At 31.9% G+C, this 23,169-nt stretch overlaps 2 protein-coding genes across 2 annotated transcripts; both read right to left on the bottom strand.

Annotated features, from left to right (window-relative positions):
- Positions 1–457: 457 nt before the first annotated feature.
- On the bottom strand, positions 458–23,169 carry LOC108776729 (uncharacterized). Its single transcript, XM_018543430.1, has 22 exons — positions 23,101–23,169; positions 21,933–22,501; positions 20,760–20,870; positions 20,231–20,322; positions 19,970–20,059; positions 19,419–19,522; positions 7,121–7,185; positions 6,728–6,887; positions 6,261–6,403; positions 5,889–6,093; positions 5,643–5,804; positions 5,049–5,330; positions 4,354–4,602; positions 3,894–4,069; positions 3,651–3,800; positions 3,184–3,466; positions 2,795–3,004; positions 2,476–2,626; positions 2,183–2,405; positions 1,971–2,100; positions 1,769–1,889; positions 458–1,643 (listed from the first exon to the last, which is right to left on the bottom strand). The coding sequence occupies exons 2-22, from the start codon at positions 22,484–22,486 to the stop codon at positions 907–909; spliced, it is 4,398 nt and encodes a 1,465-aa protein (XP_018398932.1). The 5' UTR covers positions 22,487–22,501; positions 23,101–23,169; the 3' UTR covers positions 458–906.
- LOC108776730 (uncharacterized) lies at positions 7,460–9,320 on the bottom strand. Its single transcript, XM_018543432.1, has 2 exons — positions 8,813–9,320; positions 7,460–8,220 (listed from the first exon to the last, which is right to left on the bottom strand). The coding sequence occupies exons 1-2, from the start codon at positions 8,866–8,868 to the stop codon at positions 7,908–7,910; spliced, it is 369 nt and encodes a 122-aa protein (XP_018398934.1). The 5' UTR covers positions 8,869–9,320; the 3' UTR covers positions 7,460–7,907.

Here is a 23,169-nt window from a genome sequence, read left to right as displayed (position 1 = left end):
TAACACAGATCTTATTACGTCTTTTGCATTTATAACACGTGCTTGGCCAAGAGAAATACCGCTCCAATTTCATACCTCGGTCGAATCAATTTCAGTGAAGCATTTCTCATTAAGTAAACGACTAACTCTACTAGAGGTACCTATTACCTACAACATAAACTTCGATCTTAAGTATGTAAGTAGATTATCAAACTAAATTGAATGTGTATAGCTTTATAATACAAATTATAAACGACGAAAAAAAGCGCGACGACTGATTCGTGGATATTATGAAAGGGCTGTACGATGACAGTGATAAATAAATACTTTAACTCGGAAACGCTCAACTGAGTACTTTCACCTTCTGAAAATCTATACAATAATTGTATTATACATAAATCGAATTTTTACGCAGTACATTTTATTCTTTAATATTCTATTTATTTATTATGAGGGACAGTAAAGTCTCCTCATGATATACAATGGACGTGAATGTAAATGTTTATAATAGAGCATGAAAATTTCGAGATTATATTTAAAGTAAATTCTGATGGATGGAGTGCGATGATAATCACTTGTCGCATCGAATTTTTTTTACGACTTACCGATTCGTGATCAACGATCAAATTACAATTAGCGTTCTGGTGCAGAATATACGAGAATGTAAGAAATAAGAAGGGATTATATGTATATGTACTTTAGACTTTGGTTTGCAGCTCCCAATACGTTCATATCGCGTTGACTTCTCATTACATAGCAAAAACGCAATATTGACGAATATTATCCTAAATAAACTACGATACATGAAATGACCTGCGATTCACTTATTTATGTGGAAATTTGTGGCGAAATCCGTTTTGTACAAATTTAACAAGTATTTATTCACGCACTTGTTGCATACATACTTTTTCACGATCTTGGCAGATTTCAAGCTCCTTCTTTGGCGTGTGTGCGATTAAGCAGATAGTCAAGATCGTGAGAGATACGATCTAGCATACCGCTGGTCGCACTGTCGCAGCCACCTGTCGTTACCATGATCTCGGGTGTCTTTTCCTGGCCGTCAGGTTGCTTACGCTCACTCGTGTTGGCGATATCCGGCATAGCGCTCACTACGTGCTCTCGGCTCTTCAGTTCCACGCTTGTTCGCGATGATAGTTCGACGTCACTTTTCACGGCCAATGTGACATCTGGCATTGCACCTAATCGCGATTCCACGTCGGCATTACAGAGGACCTTGGCCGAAGACTCGGGGGATACGCTCACCGTCGGCACGAAGGTCTTGCTGTCGCTACGATACTTGCCCGATACGTCACTACGAAAGCTGCTGCGATCATTAACACTGTAGGCTACTACATCATTGGCACAGTGAGAGCTAAGTGCGGAGAATGCAGAGTCGACGAACACTTCTTGATACTTTCGCGGACTCGTGTTGTAGTTCTCAAGATCGACATTGTCCGAATGATCTATTCGGATCTCCGGCAAGAATCTGGTCGTGGGGACGGAGGACTTGGCGTAGGCAGATGAAGACTCGGATACAAAATCACGCATATCTATGCTACCCGCGGCGACGCCTCGCGCTTCCCGATATGGCTCGACGGCGATTGAAGACGACGTCGGGGGAGTCGCTGAATCGTTTTCCACCTCAGCGTCAGCTTTTGAGCACACTAATGAATAATATGAATAATATGAATAATTTTGTAAATCAAACTTTGACGTTTTTTTTAAACAATAGTTTAATTCAAAAAGTTTCCCTTTGATATCATAATGCATGTCAATAAATTCACATTACCTTTAATGGGTTCGGACGTATGTTCGTCGTCCACATTGCGTTTCCATCTGATTCTCCGCAACATTGGTCCGATAATTGCATTCTCGCCGTTAACAATATATACGATTATTATACTGAAGCCCTGCGCATCAATAGTTAGTGAATAATTTTAATATATTTATTATTTAGCCAATATAAATTATCGTTTGCGAAGATATCTTACCAGAGCGAAAGATAGAGATGCAAATACGTAATGGAAAATTACAGACGATGAATTTATGTAGAAAATAGAGGATGCCTCCATGGCGATGATGCCGCATATGACGATAGCTGCGCGATGCAATGTTCGTATTCTGCGACGAAAAAAAAAAAAGATTTAATGACTTGTAAAAGAGTCACCAAAATTTTACGAAACAATCTAATAGATCTATGTACCTTGTTTCTATAGCTTCTCTCTTCATCACATTCTCCTCCACTAATGTGTGAACTTTGTGGAGCACCCCCATATACAATAATATGAATACTAAAAACATCATCGTGGCGCAGCTGACAAATATGTTATAGACGCCGCTGCCATATATGAGCCACCAGGATTCGTGTCTCCATCCCGTACTCTTATGCGTTAATTCAGTTGCAAACACAGCCAAGATCGGAACGCCTAAGAAACATACGATTACAAGTAATGCTCGACGCGTTTCAAAAGATCTAGGTTTAGATCTAAATCATACCTGTTATTACAGCGATCACTGTAGGCTGAAGATGTTGGCTTGGTCGAATTTGTGTGAGCTCGGCATATACTATTAGAGCCTCAGAAATAGGTGCAGACATGCCCACGAGGAGGAACGCCTCTAATCCTATCGCCACGAGCGAGTAAGATGACTGAAACGAAGAGAAATTAATGACGAAGTATTTGTATTAAGTTTAAGATTCGTATAACAATTTTATAATTTATATACAATTTTTCTTTATAATAGGACATCATATTTTAACGAGACATAAATTATAGAATTAATGATGTAAATTTTTTTTATAAACAGACATGATTACCTCTGGAAGATTAGTATGGACGGCGTAAATAAAGATGGCCATTGCGCCTATTAGTGCGCCGCAGCATTGGAGTTTTAGAAAATTCAGCCAGCTTTTGTGTTTTTTCCAAAAAGTGCCTAGTATTAGAGCAGATAACAAACACTGAACAAGGCAACTGCTGCATCCGAATATTATAATGAATGTCGTTTGCTCTGTTTTCGCCAATACTACCTATAACGTTCAAGAAATTCATAAATGGCGATAAAAACGTGGTTTTTCGCTTATTATATGGAAAATTATGTGTAGATAAACTACATTATACATAAGAATTCTAGGAATATGCATTCCATAAGTGATAGAATAACATGGAATGTTAAAACATAGCTTTTCTTAAATGAAACTGTATTTACTTTTACTGCGCGAGTTGTCAAGAAAACAGCTATTGTCCCCGTAGTAGGACACAAACAATGTGTTACTGCATCGCCAGATACTGTGTTTGCTATGCAAGTATCGAGATCCCACGATCCAGTGTTGTCTATTAGACCGCATGATGTGTTCCAGGAACTTGTTTGATTTTGTAAATGCCGAATTTGCAGATCAATCCATATCTTGTTATATTTATCGATGCCAAAGGAGGGAATTGCGACGGTGATTATTCGAGAATTAATGCGAAACTCTAGGTCCGTGCCATCACTAAGGTGATAAAATTATTATATGTATATATAAATTTGAATATTTTAACAAATTGAAAAAATTGATTTTAGTTTTTTTTTTATTGATTTTAGTTTCACTTAAATAAATGTTCGAATTCATAAAATTAGGCAGGCTTATTCTTGCCTTTTGTTCGACTTTTTTTTTTTTAAATAAATCAACTTACTCGAGTTCTTTAATATATGCTGTTGGTATAAAGCGCGACATATTTTTGTACACGATAACAATTCCGGTAAATGTGTTATTAGACTTTATATTACGCTGCTTTTTCTTCCATAATCGTATAGCTACTTTGTCTTCGTACCAATCAGGATACCTGTCATAAATAAATAATTTATTAAACTTATTATAATAGATCTATATGGATCTATATAATAGATCTATAGTAGATAATATATAAAAATATTACATATAATCGGCGGAAGGTATTTGAAGAGAATGCGTTATACTATCTCCATTCTGAGATTGTAGTTGCTGAATATCTATAACCATAGATGATAGAGACAGATGTTTATACATATCTTTCAGCTGTTTGGACCAGTGAATTAAATTGCGTTGCGTCAGCTGAAGCAACACCGACAGTTTCTAAAAACAGGTGAAGATTTGGAAGTTTATAATTTTGTTATAAATAATGGAAAAAAGAGTAGTTTTGCATATAAAACAGATTTAAGTAAAGAATGCTTTTTATAAATTTTCTGGGTGATCAATTGTTATTTTTTTAATAAGACTATATTACGACTAAACAATGAGGTACTCTGCAGTCAGCACAATTTTTGAAATAAGCTTTATGTTTGAAATTAAGCCAAAAAGATTGTTATCTTACTAAAAATTAAACTTTTCTTTTTACATTATATTTACATTATCTTTACCTCTTGACTTAAGATCGAATATTCATCGCTTAGTATGCGATTTATTATGTGATTCAAAACCTCTGCGGAGTTGTATGCATCCTGTGGATCGATACTGTGCTGATATCGTTCGATTTCAGCCAACATACTTATTATACGATCACCTTCGCCAGGATAAAGCGGCAATGCACGTTTGCGCAAGATCTCCCAAAAGGCGAGGATCGTGTCCGAACTCAAAATTTTTTGGTAACCCAATGTCAGACTTCGAAACTATAAATTAGAACGATTTCGTAACTTATTACTTTGATAATAAATTTGGATCTTTAATCAAGTGTATAGCAAATCAAACTAGTCAGCTTTGATTGTGAATCAAAATGCGAACATTTTTATTAATTTCCTGTTTTATTTTATATTAAAACATATAATGGAAAATTAAATAATTTTACATTTCCATCATGTATTCAATGAATGTTAAAACTTAATTAATAATTAAATCATTAATATTACAAATAAAATATATTATATATACAAAGACCTTTTAATTTTTACGCGCATTCTTCAGTTTATTTTACAATTAATATTTATTTAAAAATATATTCCACACATTATATATTACTCTATTAAAAACAAAATCATTTTAATAGATTTTGAATAAATTTTCTCGGTTCCTCGCGAAACAAATCAATTATAAAGTATAAAGAGAACAAAATACTTACATTGTTATATGGTAAAATCAACGGCTCAAATAAGCAGAATGAAAAATCCGGTATTTGCCATTCGGGTGTAGTAGCATCTTTCATCGAACAGAGCCTGGACACTCGTCGACCTACGAAATATCGGGGGCATTCTAGCAGCGCTTCTGATCCTGGTGCAGTGTCTGGCCATTGCAAACCCCAGGACTGCTCTTTAAAGCATATTGGTATCAGCGTTCGATTCATGACTTCAACTCGCACAGACATAGATTTGTGCGCTACATTGCAGGTGTAAATCGCTGATTTCTGAAAATACCAAACAAACTACTTTATATCAAATAGATCAGTCGAATTTATCCCCATTAATATTTTTTAATTTTATCACTAAGAGTGTTTCATCCTTCAAAAATAAAAATGGACATGTATAAAAAATATATGTTCTTCATTTTGGTCTAGATAACAATTACATATTAAAAGAACAAAATCGGGAACACACTTTAATAATGTTCTTTGTAAGTTAATTTTAATTTAAAAAAAGGGGAGAGATTATGTTATCCTGCATTGAACTCCAATATTTAGTCGAATAAAAAAATCAATGAGAAAGCACGGGGCTTGTACCTGAGTATTAGTAATCTTCAGAATGCTACCCGCTGGATACAAATCCTCCCAAACTGCTCGACCGGGTTCTAATTTGAGCAAGGCGCGATTTTTCGTCCAACCAAAGCCGATCCCGATGTTACGCATGTTGGGAGTCATACATGTTAGTTGTATATCGTTGCCCTGTAAAGAATTGTCTAGCAGTGTTAATATATATCTTTTTGTTTTACATTTTAATTATTTGCATTAAATCTATTTGCGGTTTACTTTCTCTATAGAGGCGCTCATCGGCACCACTTTCACGTCTGGCTCATCCCTGACCTCAATGTAGATACTTTTGCATTGCTGCACACCCCAGTCAACTACTTGACAGGTGTACTGACCGGCATCGAGCAGGGTCGCCTTGTCGATCGTCAATATTGATGTATATAAATCCGATCCATCATTCGGTAAATGATTAATCCAAATTTCTCTAAAACAGCAAAGCACGATCGGAATAAGTATTAAAATGTGAAAACCTTGCTTTCTCACAAAGAATGAAGTACATTTAGATAACATATTTTAATATTGTTACTTTAATTAATTGTTGCTTTACGAAATTGTAATGTGAACTCTGAAATGCTAATAGTGTTCGGTTACCTGATAGCTTTACTTGTGTTCACCAACATGCTGTCTTTGTACCAAGTGAAACTTATGCTGTAGCTTCCTTGAGCAGCGCATGACAAGATGATTTGCTCTCCCAAGTGAACTTCATAATCGTTCACTTGATTAATACGCAGAGTCTAAAACGCGATAATTTTTAGAATTTTTTAAATTATGCAACAATTAATTGCACTCTTAAAAATATTAATTATATGAATATATATTTTTTATTTTAATTAAAATTAACTGAATATATATATTTTAACTATTTTAATACCAATTCAAATCTTGAACTTCTTTTTAATAAAATTAAAGGATGCGGAGAATGATCCTTAAATTTCGAATTTTAACGTATTGTACGTGTATATATGATATACTTTATGTATACGATTATTTTGCTTTCGTGATAATATTATTCAAATACGCAATGTTATCATATATTTATGTAAATTGTAATAAATTACCTGTAATTTAAGCGCGGGTTTTTGCTGGAAGGTAAAGTGCGTGGATTCCAATGCAATTTCGCTGAGACGTCGACGCTGTACGAGTCGATTGAGAGATTCGCGAATTTTATCTCCGTCGTCGGAGTTGCCGAAAAAATGAAAAGTTACTTCGGCCGTTGGTCTGTTAAAGGAAACAGTAAAACAGTGACTGATATATAAAAGATGATCTTCGCGCGCGTATAGAGCATATTTTTTTAATTATTTCTCAAAGTGAAAAATATAAATAATTTTAATTTATTAGCAAGAAAAAGGAAGAGAATAAATAATCCAAAATATATAATCATTTAATACCGAAATCCGTTTTATATTTTACGTATAACTATACGTTTTATCCTCGAATGTGTACCTACTCACGTCACGTTCAGGATTTTTAATTCCTCCATGGAAGTGATATTGGAGTTCCTCAAGTATTTCGCAAGCTATGAGAAAAGTTTTAATGAATTAAGTTAACGCTATATTATCGATTTCGTATAAATAGATAGAATAAGATGTAAAGGATACAGGTAGACAGGAAATAAAAAAGAGCTTCGTATTTTTCTTACATCATGTAATATTATCAAATAATTATATTATACATTTAATTGTTCTTCGATACATCTCAACTGTCGATGTTCTTACAAGCAAACATAACAAAGATCAATTTGTTTTCACGACAAATGTATACAATTGACAGATATACATGTTACATATGCTAATTAATATTTCATATCCTACAATCATTGAGTAAGTGATTCCAAAAGAAACACCATTCGATTGACCACAATGATGACAGATCTGTTCTCCTCAGTTACCTCCCTGTTTCACACTCTCTGCATTTAAATAGAAATAAGTACTCGTATGTTGGAGGAAGAGGACAGAGGAAAATTCAAAGTACAGAAAGTGCTTTCAAACAGTTAAAATATAGCGAGCGCGATTGAATACATCTCGCTTATAAACATTTCGATATAAAATGTCCATTATCAGCAATCTCTCTAATGAGACACACAGGACACATTGCTTGCCGAGTTAAAACTCCCTTCTTCATCCTTTGCGTGAAGAATTCTCCCCGACACAGAGATCTCAGCAAAATACTTCGGCTTGTGAAAGACCGGCATGAAATCTGGCCCTTTAGTTTCAGCTCTCAAGGACGAGTCTTTATATTTCACTTCGGCAACTTCGGAAAATTCTTGTCGTCGCTTATTAGGACGCACGACAGATCCGTGTTTCCTGGACACAAGTACAATTGTATAGTCTCCTTGGACACGCTTAAAACTTTGATCCCAATCTCCCGGCAATAAGCCTCGAGAAGTGTCATCTGAAGGTGACTGGCCGCGTCCATCTCAATGTCGAAGGGCACCAGACAAATGCTCCCCCGGCTGTTGCATCCTCTGGAGTCCAGCTCTTTAAGGGTTGGCAGCATGCCGCACGTGACGGTGTCTCCGCAGCGAGATGTCTCGCACCGCGATGATTTCCCGCTGTAAGTCATCCTCGATCAATCATTTGCGTATCGGTTTATTATGTAAGCCGGCGCGACAGTGTACAGCAATACTTGGAATTGCCACAACGAGTTTCATGAATCACTATGACGTGGTAATTTGTACGCTTATTACGTGGAAGACGTAAAGCATTCCAAGATATAACTTTTAAATTACTTTGGCAATTGCTAAAAGATGATCTTTATATAACGTCAAGGATATGTAAAATTTCAAGATTAATTCTTCAAGTTTTAGATAACATCAGATAGTGATTTCTGCAAAGTCAAAGGTAAGGAATTTAATCTTTATTTTTTTTTTAAATTATATCTCCGATAAAATAATTTCTACGAAATCAAAGATACGGAAATGTGCAAGTTAAGATTTATATTGCACAATGTGAAACTACAATTTCTCATACAGAACAAACAAAACTCGGAGATAAGTCAGAATTACCTCGTCGTGACCAAGCATTTCTTTATCACTGCTAAGAGAGAACCACGGCTAACATGCTACTCCTCATTCGAGTGTTGCGTGTGAGCCACGTGGAAATCTCATGCAACGAGATCGTTTTTTTTTACATGACAATAACTACCTATCGGCCATTGTGGTCTGTACGTGATAGGACTGTGGTTCCTGGCAACGAGTCATATCGGTCAGTATCTCTGCTTGCTCGTTTGGTGGTTTAATCCTCAATGCACCTCTCTTGCACACTTCACTGAATGTGAGAATTTTCTTGGACTCGGTAAAGTCCGTCGAAGAAATTTTCAGCGTTGTTTTACAGCCACTGGAATCACTTCTTGCGATTTCTTCCTCCCTTTCTATGCTTTCACTAAACTTCGTTCTGACGCAAACTCGTGCAACACTCGCGTAACGTTCTCGTGGTAAGTCTCTCGGTGATTCCTTTCTGTTCTGACTACGACGTATGTATGACCTAGCAAACGTGGTGCGCACGGCTTTTATAGAGACTGGTCTCCCGCTACCGGCGCTAAGCCACTACCTCGTGACTCGTCACTGTCGTCCGGGCTGTCCCCTCCAGTTTCACGGATATTCCGTCGCGCCGGTCGCTCGGGTATGTACATAACGGAGCTTTTTATCGATATACACACCCGGCGCGGCGACTTTACCGGGAAACCCGAGGAAAAATGTGCGGATAAAGAAAGGCCAATCGAGTTGGAGTCTGTATATCAAAATTTCCCGAAGAGAGTTGAAAATAACATCGCTTTCATATCTTAGAACATAAGCTTTCTGAGAACAGAAAAAAAGAAATTAACAAAAAATAATAAAAACGAATAATAAAATTATCCGAATTGAGTAATAATAAAATGTAAAATTTATATGAATATTGCAGAAAGAGAAATAAGTGTGTGTACATATATATATATATATATATATATATATATACACACACACAAACACATACATAGACTTTAAGACGGATTAAAGATAAAAATTTGATTGAATAAAAAACGAATAATTTTATTCGGTAAGAAATTCTGAGATAATTAACTGTGACAAATATCAGCAATATTACAATGTTGACATGGAATGTGCTGATTTGCAGAGTTTCATGTATGATTCATTTTAAAGCTACTGGAATGTCATATTATTTGCATACAGATCGATAAATAACTACGAATGTAGTTTTGTTCTTTGCATATGTTTATGTTTTGTTTTAAGCGATTCGTTGAAACATCGGTCGAACGTAAGTTCAAGGTAAAATTATAAGAAACATAAGCTTTCGTGTTTTTGCATTTTCCTACACAATTATTATGCTTCGATTATAAGATGTGATATAAATTTAGTAAACATAAAAACATAGATACAATTAAACCTTTGCCTGTTTTATTTTATATTTATTGCGGCCCTTCTTTTTGAAAGCAATATTAAAGCCATGTAAGCTAAAGAATAATCAAAACAAAACAGAATCCTCACTGATTATTATTGGTTTTTCTTATATTTACAATTGTGTGAAAAATTAAAAAATTGATACTTTTTACTTCACAACTTTAACTATATTAATATTGGTAATGAAAAAAGCAGTGTTACTTTTAATGGTTCGACAGGCAATAAATATCTATGCATGATGATAACTCATATATGTACATGAAAAGTTATTCTAACAGTTCAGGCAGATTCAAGTAATTATACTTATTGATTATATTTCGCGTTAAACTCTTAATAGGATGAACATTTCAACGGAATCTACCGAGAACCAGTAATGTTAGAAAACATAATTACTTAGTAACAGAGCAAACAATTTCCATCGATGATGAGGAACAACGTTCATGTCGAGGTGACGCGCGTTTTACATCAATTTATATTATATCTAGCGATCTCATCGTTACGTCCTTCTTCGATCTTCGACACGTGTGTTGTTCGTGTGTAAATTGTCATGACACCCTGCCTTCTAACAAAGTTCAGAGTTCGAGAGAATTGAAGAATATTGCAAGAGCAACCAAAGTCTGAAAATACAGCACATTTTTAATACATTGTCAACATTTAATTGTTAGAAATTTCGAATTACTTTGTGTATGTAAAAGAGTTATAAGGATGACTTGTAAAATTCATACGTTTTGCATCACGTATGTATCTAATGACAATATCTTGTTTCATCATCTATGATCATCTGATGAGAAACAGCCACGTTGATCGACCGTTGCAACTATTTCGGTCAATAAATTTCATTTTGATAGACGACCTACGGTATCATGTATACTACTCTTAATCGATTATATGCTCTCGCATTATATTAATAATAGTGTACATTCTGTGAAGATGATGCAAGTTATGGATGCTTTGTTCCGTCATGTTTCATCACCCGTTTAATTTTAACGATAACGAAGGATTAACAAAATCCATCTGGCAAAATACACATCGATCGGGGAACTTCCTGATAAATACGTCACATGGCGTTATTTTTTGTGCAATGCAAAATCCCACATTGTCATAAAAAATTATAACATAATTATATAACATAATATAATTTAGAACAAAATAAAACTTTCAACACGATGGTTGTTTACGCAATAATCTTTTAAATTTATTTTTTTAAGTCTTATAAAAGAACATATACTAATCTAATAATTTTAAAAACATTCATTATTAAGTACTTAAAAAAGAAACACAAACAATAAAATTACAACAAAATATTGATATAAGAAACAATGGAAGGTACATAATCAAACACTGAATGTAGTTCTATTATATGTATAATAATAATTTCAAAGAGATGGTTATATGAATTCTGTGCCTGTTTCTATTTTGGTCGTAAGATCGCAGAAACCGAAGGTTTGCTCTCGTAATCATATTTATTGCATCGGTCACCCTCTTTGTGTTAACGAATATAATTGATCCTGCTAATATTGCCACGAGGGAGAAAGAAAGAGAATGCATGATATTACGCAACAGACGCGCTTATTTTAGGGATATAACAAGATTATATCGAAGATTACATCAATTCAGAGAACGTTTCAGTAATTATTATAATTTGGAAACATAATATATGCATTGTAAGAAAAAATATTCTTAGAAATTAATAAATTTTTCATAATCAATACAGATTTATTATGTAAATGATATTTAAACAATCTAGAACTAATGTTGACAGTAGAATGGAAAATATTTTTAAATTCTAAATTGTCCCAGTAATTTTTAGATTTTTATTTTGAGACTTTTTTAAAAAAAGATATTAAAATAAAAAGTTATTCAAGGATTTTTTTTCTAAAGACATATTTTTCGATTGAAATTAAATAATGTCACAAAGTACAATACTAAAATCGTTTTTAAATATTATAAATCATAACTAAAATGGATTGCGCTAAAAACTTACCTATTTTTTATTACGAAATAAAATATTGGTCAATTAAAAACTTTACAAGTGTTTTTTTTTCATATCTCTAAGTGATAAACGTGACATATTTTATAATTGAAGGATCGAGGGGAAACCCCAAAATATCTTGGATATATTTTGTCGTTTTTTAGTAGATATCTTTCTTCAAACAAGATATATAACTTGAACTATTTTTCTAATTATAGAAATATTCTACTATTCGTTTACAGCTTTTCCTCATTGCTCTCGTAAGTTACGAATGCTGTTTGCGTAAATGCAAATTTCTCTGGGGAATAACTACAACGTTGATAGAACCGGCATTACTTATTAAAGCATAATAAGATATTCATGTTTGGCATGAAATATTTTGAAAATACTTTTACTATCATTTCACAATATTTTATGACATCAAATTTCCAGGATATGCATTTTTTAAATAAATAACGAGCAAAATATTTTCTGTATTCAATATCGTCAAGTTAGACGCAACAACTAATTGATAATCTTATCGCGGACGTGAAGTAAACCATAAATTTATCATTATTGTGATATATTTCTTAAAAAATAATCGCATATCAGTGACTTTATCGAAAAACGGTAGTAATCAATGATTGTCTTTCTTTTTCTAATCTTTGATTTTGTATAACTGATTTGATTTCTAGATATATGTTTATAGACTTCCTCGGAAGTTGTACGTGATTTATTATATGAACAACTGATGATTAAAATTTTTTTCAGGTTTCGAAGATTATCAGAAGAAATATGTATTCGAAGGCGCTTTTTTTTACACGACAATTTTCGAACAGTACAAAGGAAATATGGGAGAGATTCCTATGTAATAGCCATAGAACATTGCTTAAAAGATTTCTCCAGAATTATCACGACGTGACAAATGTGATATTAAAAAACACTGAAATAACTCGCAATCATTTAACTCCAGAACTAAAATTATTCCTACTGACAGAGAATTGTCCTTTATATCACGAGCCATTCATTGATAAACGTATAGATGGAACACTTGATTTCTTAACTAGAAATGTATTTCAAGATCCATTTTGGTCTATTTATTGGCCTGGAGGCCAAGTACTTGCGAGATTCATTTTGGATGAAAAGGAAAGAATTTTAGGCAGTATGACACAAAATGTGAAAAAAGATGCAATAAGAATACTGGATTTGGGTGCAGGATGTGGTGCTGCGGCTATAGCTGCGAAATTAACGAATAAAATGTCCAAGATTGTTGCAAATGACATAAGTAAAGGTTAGTATATAATATGATTATTAACTTAAATGAAAGTATGTGACTATGATAATTTTATTCTTGAAAAAAAAAAAAAAACTTAAAAATTGATATTAAAAATGCATCATTAATACATGTAAATTTTATTGTAAATAATTCTATAATTTTTATAAATTTCTCTTTAAATATAGAATATAATCTTGTCTTAAGATTGCAATTAATGAGATATAGTCTTTATGTGTCTCATCAATTATTTTCAAAATAATTATCGTCTTGTTATCTTTGTTAAGAAAATGTAATTTTTAGTTATATATTTAAAGAATGTATATAAAGTAAAGTTACAAATTTGAGACTGTACGTACTCGACGTTCGATTATAATTGCAATGCCCTTGACTGATAATGTAACTGATAATACAAACGAGATAGATACACGTAAAAAAAATAGCATATGTGAGAGTGTTCTAGTAAGATAAATTCACTAATCTGAAAAAATGTGAAATGATCGAGATATCTAATTGTAAGAGTCATCGATGTTGCAATATCTGTGATATTACGGTAAATATGACATCATAATATTTTTCAATTATGTAACTGCGGTATAACATATATTTCAATTTTCCGAAATTCTATATGGAACAAATAACTATTTTAATGATTTTATAACAAATGATAAAAAGGAAAATAAATTATCCTTGGAAAGTATAATATTACATAATAAATAAATGTTCAATCGATTATAATCAATCGTACAAAACTGCATCAAAAGATTGTAACAACTCGTAAAACTTTCAAGATAAATATCATGTTGCACAAAATGAATAACAGCTAGTATTCACTTGCGTTTGCTTGTTTCCTCGAAATGACGAAAAATGCGTCGAAAAGGGAACTTTCGTTTCGGACAGAGTTCTTCGAACAGAATTCGAAGAAGGAAAGAAAGAGGATACGTGTTGTTCGAGGAATGGTCCGTCTCAATTGCGACTCGGGCTAAGATCAAGAGAGCGAAGAAACGCGTGCCAATGGCGTAATAATAAGTGGATTATTTTCAAAGACCTTGTTAACTAATGAGCTTTAAACAAAGCGCTTTGTTACACAACAGAGAAAAAATAAAAAGACAAGAAAAAAATATAATGGAATGTCGAATTTGAACTTCCTACATTAAATTTCTATCTATATTAAAGTTCATTTCCTGTTTATATTAAATTTCTTTTAGTATTTAGTACATATCTAGTAAGTTCAGTATTATAAAATAATTTTAATAATCTTAATATTTGGTTACGCAATAATATCAATAAAAAAATCAAATTAAATCAAACTGACAACTGATAATAGATTAAAAAATAACTAGGTTTATTCTAATATTAAAAATTATACGTAATTTTAATACTAGTTTTTCCACGACGATACATCTTGCAAGGAAACTTTTCGACTTACTTACAGTTAGTCCTCATTTCAGCCCGTAAAATAATTATAATATAAAGTAAGTAATGGATCAAAAATAATAAAAACGTTAGAATTGGTTAAAAAACGCAAAATGATAATAAAGTTGAACATATACAGAATGGCATTCTTCAAGTCCAAATACCTCATAACTGTTTCCTCGTTTGAAAGCGAGGAAATAGAATACAGTAATAAAATTTCAATGATGAGTCAAAAAATGGCTATGTATCAACGAACTTTTTCCGTTTCATTAAAATTAAAAAATGATACTACATAATAAATTACAAAAAAAGTAAAAAAAATTAAAATTATGTGTTAACATTCTGTGTAAGACAAAGAATTAAACATTAAAAACTTACAATATTACAATTATATGTTGAAAAACAATAAAAATTACTTATGTCTAAGCAATGAACAGAGCTTCACGTCGATATAAATAGTCAAATGACGTCAAAAATACTATAAAGTTTCTATGAAATTTTCTTCTTTTCCCAGAAGCCTTTGATAGAATTCTTTCGTAACGGAGTTTCCCAACTACCTTGTAACGATTGTGTCTCGCAAGTTACACCATTGACGCGGGGAATATCAGTAGCTGAGAGGAAAACGAGTGACTAAGATCCAAAAGGAAGACTCAAAAGATTTCCTTTGACGTCACTCGTATCTGTGTGAGTTTATCTGCCGATGAACAGATGTGTATAATAGCAACATAGATAATTGGCATGAATCCGTACGCAGATAAAACCGGATTCCACGGACATGATTTAGAAAAAAATGCATCCGCGCGAATGTATCCGCCCGTTTCATCGTACGCGTGCCTGTCGTGCCTTTGCACGATCGTATTGCACGAGCAAAACAATGCTGATAGTAGCTGATATTAACTGTCGCGTTTCATATTACGCACAGTACGTAGAATTAATGCTCCCGAGAGCATTTCTATCAATGATTAGTTCGCGCTGAAGATCCTCCCTTATGACGTATTTTCTGTATTTCTTCGCTGATTGAGCTTTCGTCGATTATCACGAAAGTCGCTGACACATCGTCGATTCTTGACGCAACGCCACAATTATTGCGCATTGGAAAAAGCAAAATAATTCACATAACATCTGCAAATCTAGCGAAATTCTAATATTAATACTCATCGCAATGGCATTGTTTCGATTTATTGTATTCTTTCAGAGAGTTCAGAATTAAAATCAAAATTGATAATTCAATAATAATTTGAAAAATTTATATAACTCATATTACTTAAAGTCACGTTGCGCCTTGAGAATTAAGCAGGTGAAGAAATTAGAATGTGGGACACAGAGTGGATTTCCCCCGGATTTTACGTGGATATAAAGGAGGATGGAATTACTTTTCGTGCGTCAGAGAAAGGCTGCCGATTCACATTTATTTGCATCTGCGTAGCATGTTAACTGTACCATATAATTCCATATAACAGATCAACGAAAATTGAAATATTATTCGTTCATAGGAAATACGATCAAAATAAATTTTCTAAAATGTATAGAAATAAATTCTCCATATAATTATTGAATAAGTGCAATACTCTCTATTGAGATTAAAATTTAGTATAATATTAGCACTATATAAACCATATTAATCTAATTTTAATAATAAATACATATTTTGGAATCCAATCTGATAAAAAGAAAAAATATGAACCACAGAGATCGTTGCATTAATAATGTTTTCTATTAGATTTTATTTATTTAGATACGAAGAAAAAGTTTCTAGTGGAAATGTGTATTACGTATAAGCTTCCCGACATTACGTTCATTTCTCTTGAACTTTAAAATTCGCAGAATGTGATTATTTTGTTGCTGCCGTATTTTACATTAATCTAGCATGCTTTTGGCTCGAATCGATAGGTGTCAAGGACGTCACATATACTGTACAAAGTCGCGTACGGTCTCTGTTCCAATGTCTATGAACAAATTACATCAATTCACGCGAGCGACAAAAACTCAATGACATAATATGACGGACATTGATATCAATGTTCAGGAATTTAACTTTCGATTATCTGTTCGGAGTGCCATTCAACCGCAATGATAAAGATAGTTCAATGATCTTATCTTTGCATAAAATTATAGCGCGCGCGCGAGTCAATCTTTTTTAGATAATATACTGTGAATAATATTACTAACGCATGTTCTATTTGTCTTAATTACTTATGTATAAGCAAAATTGCTTTTTAAAATAAAAAATAATAATAAAAAATTATGAATATTAAACTTATAATTTTTTAAAGCAATTATTTGTACACATTCTAAAATTATCAAATATTTAGAAACAATTTTTATGAACACATCTGTTGCCATAATGATTAAATCGAAATATATGTCTCCAACAATATAATATTAACTTTTATATATAAAATAATTTTTATATAAAATAATACATAACAATTTTTAGTGACAACTATCAGTCAATGATTTCTAAAAATCATATTTCCATATTTCTGAACTCTAATAACTAAATAATGAAGTAAAATAGCAACTTCTATAACAAGTGTAAAAACGTGAGCGACATTCTTGAGAAACCTATTTATAGAGTATGTGACTCAGAGTTAGTTATAAGATAGTGATCATTCTATGTACGATACGGTCAATTACCTATGAAAGAATGTTTTTTTATTATATCGCAAAATGAGTGTAATATTATTTGATGTTTTATCAAATAATTAAGAAAAAAATTATTTACATAATTAAAAATCTATTAAAATATAGATATAATATCTAAAAAGAGTATAACTAGATTGACCAGAATACTAGAATATCAAAACTGAACAAAATATATGTGCAATATTTGCTATTAATTCTCCGCCGATAATAAAATTTTCAATCTATGTTTGCAACCTGAGTCTTCGAATTACAAATTCTTATTATTGCTCCGAACTGTATAAAAATCTGAAAACTTTTTTGCATTCTTGTGAATTGAATGAAAGAAATTATGCATTTTGCGGATTATTTCTAAATCCATTTTTAGAATGCCAACGTTTCGCTTGTGAACATTACAGTTCACTTCATCAGGACAAGGAACAGTCTAAAACGTTGGCATTCTAAGAATGGGTTTGAACACGGAGATAACCCATAATTTTTGTAGAAACGCATAATTTCTGTAGATAGAAAATGCCCGTGGAAGCCTCAAGAATATTCCTGTGAAAGATTTTACGAGTTGTATCATAGAAGTTAGATTCTATTTTATTTTTAAAAAATTTATATTTTATCTTTTATCAATTTTTTAAATTTCTCTATCAGAATTCACAATCAAAATATTGATTGTGCCAACATTGTTGGTGCACAGTTAAATAGGGTTTTTAATGTTGCAATATTGTATTGAATATTTATTGTAAGATATCAAAATCATTAAAATTAAATTATACTGAGATATACTAATAATAAAACATTATGTATTAATAATTAATACTATAAAAATGTTTTTCTAATTTCAGTCGCCTGCATAGCTATTGCGATGAATGCCATATTAAATAATGTGGATATTGAAGTGTTGTGGGAAAACTTGTTAGAAAAACCACTAGAAGATTCATATGACGTGATCTTTGTAGGTGATTTATTATACGATGAAGAAATAGCAAACACCTTAATGACCTGGTTGGGAGACGCACATGAACGAGGTGCGCAAATTTATCTAGGAGATCCAGGAAGGCACGGATTAAGTAAAAATTTCAAAAAACGATTGAGATTGATACGACGATATTCCTTGCCTGAAAACGTTAGGAAGGAGAATCACGGTTATGACATGGCCACTGTGTGGAAATTTAATCAAACTTGAGAGTGACTAAAAAGTACGTCAAAGTTATTCTATATAAATTGCAATTTTTCTTAATTAAATAATATTTAGCATAGGTTTAAAATGTAAAATGCACACAATAAATTATTTATTTTTTAAATGTTTGCCTTGATCTTCAAATAATTCTTCAAAACCGTATAAATACGACTGAAAATTTCTTATAAACAACTATTTCAGAGAGACAAACATGTATGCTATAAGTTTATTAATTTTTAGATAATATGCTCATACTAATATTTTACTCTGACGCACATTCGGATATTTCTGCATTGTTATGAAATAAATACTAAGCTGGACTACGTTTAAGTCGCAATAAATTGATCGCTTCTTCACTTACGTGGATTAGATTGTAAGTAATGTGTTTGTTCGCGGACGTCAGTGTAAATTGACGCAAATGTACAAAAATCATTACGACATATAATTGTCAAATAGCTATATACACAACAATCACAAATCGATATACACCGCTCATCAGTGATGCTATATTATATGTATTATGTATATTCGTGCTTACGTTAAACCGCGGACGTAGATGTTTCATACGGGGAATTCTTCATAATATTTTAAATAGTTTTTGAAATTATCCGCGCACGCACGTGCTATTTTAAGAAAGGAAAATCCTATTTCATTACATAATCCATTTATGCATATCTCGTCATATAAACTCGCAAGTACATGCGTCAAATCACATGCGTGGTTATTCTTATATTTTTCATATTTTTATCACAAATACGAAGCATGTCATCTCATTGAACAAAGTGTATATTATTTCAGAAAACGATAGTCAGATATATATAGTTTGAATGTTTTCTTTAAATAACAATAAAAAACAATACTATAAATTGAATTCAACATATGTCTGACTCTTCTTCACTTACCTGCTTGCTAACAAATGATTCTAAACTTCCGTATTGCGATATCAGACCCGTGCGAAGAGACGTAACATTCGACAGCTTGATTCTGCATTCATACCTCGATCGATCTACGAATACAAAATCCATATATTACATAGGATGTTCGTCGCATTTTCTTTCATTTACAAATTCTTTGTTCTCTTAATTTCGAACATATTCAAAATGAAAAAATGATTATGACTATGTTTACATGATTTAATTTACGCCGTTCCATTCTTTAAAGAAATAGCTGTGATTGGCCAATTTTATAACATCGATGTTATAACTTCGATGTAAACCGAGCCACGTAAATGTAGTAAATGCTTTAAAAATGTTCTTTTTACATTTCAATAAATTTATTTTAATAAAATTTGAACATACTTTAAAAAATAAGATTGTCTAAGGAAACTGTAGTCAAAATTAAATAGAAAGTCCAGAGCTGAAAGAATCTACATTACAGATTCACAAAATATTTAAAAAAATATAACGCGTTGTTTTGCAATAAAAATTAGATGTATAAGATATTAAAAACTTACTGTTGTATATCTTCGTGCCGTCTTTACAAGTACACGGCTGCTCTTGCTCATTGACAGGACACTGTAGTATACAATTCTCCGACGAGCATTCTGCAAAGTGATATATAACTAATCAGTTTTGAAATTCTAAAGAGTTTTGTGTTCTCACACACTTCATTAGTATTTTATTCAACCTTCTCGTTAAAGATCGCATGAATAATGTACGAATAAAAATAAAACGGATTAAGCAAATCTAATTAGATCGTAATCAATAAAACATACCAGTATTTGACGTGTCTAAAAGATAAGTTTCACAGTTGTGTCCAACGTAACCATCCAGACAATCGCAGTGCATTGCTTCTGCCCCAATTTGTCTACAATAAACGCAGGCAATTATTCATCCGTAAATTACTTCAGGGAAAATTTTTCTTATTCATAAAATATTATATATAAATTATTTATCATAATTCATATTTTTATTTAAAAAATTTCATTTTGCAATTTCATATACGATATTCTACAATTCTTTAATTATAAATTATTTTGCAAATTAAAAGCTTTTGCGTTCTATAAAAAAAAACTATTTAATTATGTAATAATATAAATGAACTAAAAAATAATGGCATATTTATCGCACATAAAATATTAATTATATATTAATTATATTATACATTGTAAAGATATTTATAAAGTTCATTTCACATAAATAAATACGATGTTTTTATGTTCATAAAATAGATGTTTTTAACTCATTGCATAAAAAATAGTCTTTTTTAAATATATTGTTATACTGTGATGTATATAGGTGTACCTGCATGTGGCTTCATTTTGACAAACTGGAATATTTTCATCGTTGAAACACAATGGACCTTCGTTGCAGTTTCTTCCATTGAAATCATCGAAACAATCGCACCAGAAAGATCTGCAAAGAAAAAAAACATAACAATTAAGGAAACTTTGTGCTTCTACAATGATCGTGAAAAATAATGATTCCTAGTAGGAAGACTTGTAATCCTACACAGCAACTATTCTTTGTAAATATATATTTATAATTTCTTATGTATTTATCTTTGAAGGTATAAGTTTCTAGAAGTTGCTGCGATTTTTTTAAGGATAGTTTACTAACAGTGAATTAAAAGTTTATATTTATTAAAAAAAACCTAATATTTTTCTCTTAACAAATAGAAAATTAAGTAATTTGTTTCCATTATTTCTATTTAGATTATTAATAAAATATTTTTTTTACAATTAAAAATGTAGCTAAAATAAAATAAAACGTTTACAAAAAGCTAAAATTATTTAACATTTATTTCATATGTTTTAGATTAGTTATAAAAATTGTATTTTCAGCCTTTTCAATGAAAGTTAACATTATTGTATATATTATACATTCACATTTTAGTCAATTTATTTTTAGCTTTTTTAATTAATTACATTTCTGAAATAATTTTCATACATTAAATAAAAATTTTTTTTGCAGCTACAACAATGCAAACGCTTGTAAATTCAAATATTATATATATCTACATAGAAATATTGCAAAAATGAATATATAACTTCAGATAGCATAAGAAAAATAATTATAAAAAGATAAGACACAATAATATATAATTATAATTTAAAAATCTATATATAATATGTAAATAAAAATTGTATCATTTTATTTTTTAAATTTATTAAAAATTAATGTAATTATTTTCATCTACAATAAATGCAAATATACAACGTAAAGTGCCGGAATAATATACATATATTTTGATGTATAAATAATAAAAACAAATTAAAAATAAGAGAACAGAGCCAAATAGTTTTCTTAAAACTTATAAATATAATTAATTCAAATCGCAATACAATAAAATCAAACAGAGTAAAAATTCGCAAGTAAAGTACGCAAACAGAGTAAAATTAGTAAGTAAAATTCGCATAAATAATATATACATGTATATACATGTATAAATAATATATACATGTATTAATAACTCACGTGTAATCCGCTGAGACGAGACAGTTGCCCGCGAAGGAGCAGTCGCGTACGGTGCAGGATTCAGGATTTGGATGTTCTTCTGTCATCTCGTACGTCACATTAAATCCATATACATCGAGCAAGTCATTCAACACCCTCATGTGATTACCCTCGAGTCGATCGAGCTCGAACTCGACTACCAGGAACGGTCTGAATGTTCTAAGACGTTGATACTCGAAGACGTTACCCTCGGTCACCTCCTTAATTAGGGCCGCACCAAAGTTCATGGTCTCGGACTCGTAATACGCATATTCGGTAAAGCGGAGCCCTTTGTAGACATACAGTTGCGTCAGGTAGACGACGATGGAGCTGTTGGTCGACGGGATGTCGGAAACGTCAATCACCCAACGACACTTGATCGGAATTGGAAATGGTCCGGGGAAATTCGGCGTGTGTATGATGCCTCTAGGGCCTATCAAGTGACCACCACAGAACGAGTCAAAGTTCATGGTGACACCTGGCAAATTGATGCAGAAGAGACTCAGAAGAACAACACCTGACACAATAGTCTTCATCTTCGTTCTTCAAATCTATAGAAGAAAAAAATTAAAATCAGTATTAATCAATTAGTGAAATTAATCGATATATAAAAAGAGATTACATATTTATATTTTAAGTTCTTAGGAGCTAAAAATGTTGCAAGGGAATTTTTTACAAATATTTTGTCTCATGCTTTTATACTTGATGCAGTATTGTGAGTATATAATATTTTTCAGCTTGATTCCATCAATATTTTTCTTTCAAGAATTAAAAACAAAGAGTAAATTGAACGAAGATTATAATTAAGTTCATATTGGTGGAGCCAGGTCTTAAACTCATATCTGTAATATTCTTAAAAATCCATATATATTGTAAAATTCGTAATATTCTTACAAAATTTAGAATTTCTTGATGAATAAAAAATCATAGTTGGAACAGTATTGTGCGCATGTAGTACAAACTTATAATATATTCCTAAAAAAAACTCGTACGTAACTCATTCTTAAAAAAATGTAAAGACTTGGCAAATAAAATTTATGAAATTCGTATATCGCAATTGAACCGTTTCGAAATATGAATCGGTTGTGACGATCTAGACGATGACGGTGTAAACACGTCGGCGACGCGACATCTTTCTCAGAATCCTCACCTTGTCCGCGGCTCGAGCGAGGCGTTATCACAACACCTCCAAGTGAATGACCGCACGAATCGCCTTTTG

The sequence above is a fragment of the Cyphomyrmex costatus genome, unplaced genomic scaffold (genome assembly GCF_001594065.2).
Source record: "Cyphomyrmex costatus isolate MS0001 unplaced genomic scaffold, Ccosl1.0 scaffold374, whole genome shotgun sequence".
Lineage (NCBI taxonomy): Eukaryota > Metazoa > Arthropoda > Insecta > Hymenoptera > Formicidae > Cyphomyrmex > Cyphomyrmex costatus.
This window is presented reverse-complemented; position numbering and strand designations above follow the sequence as displayed.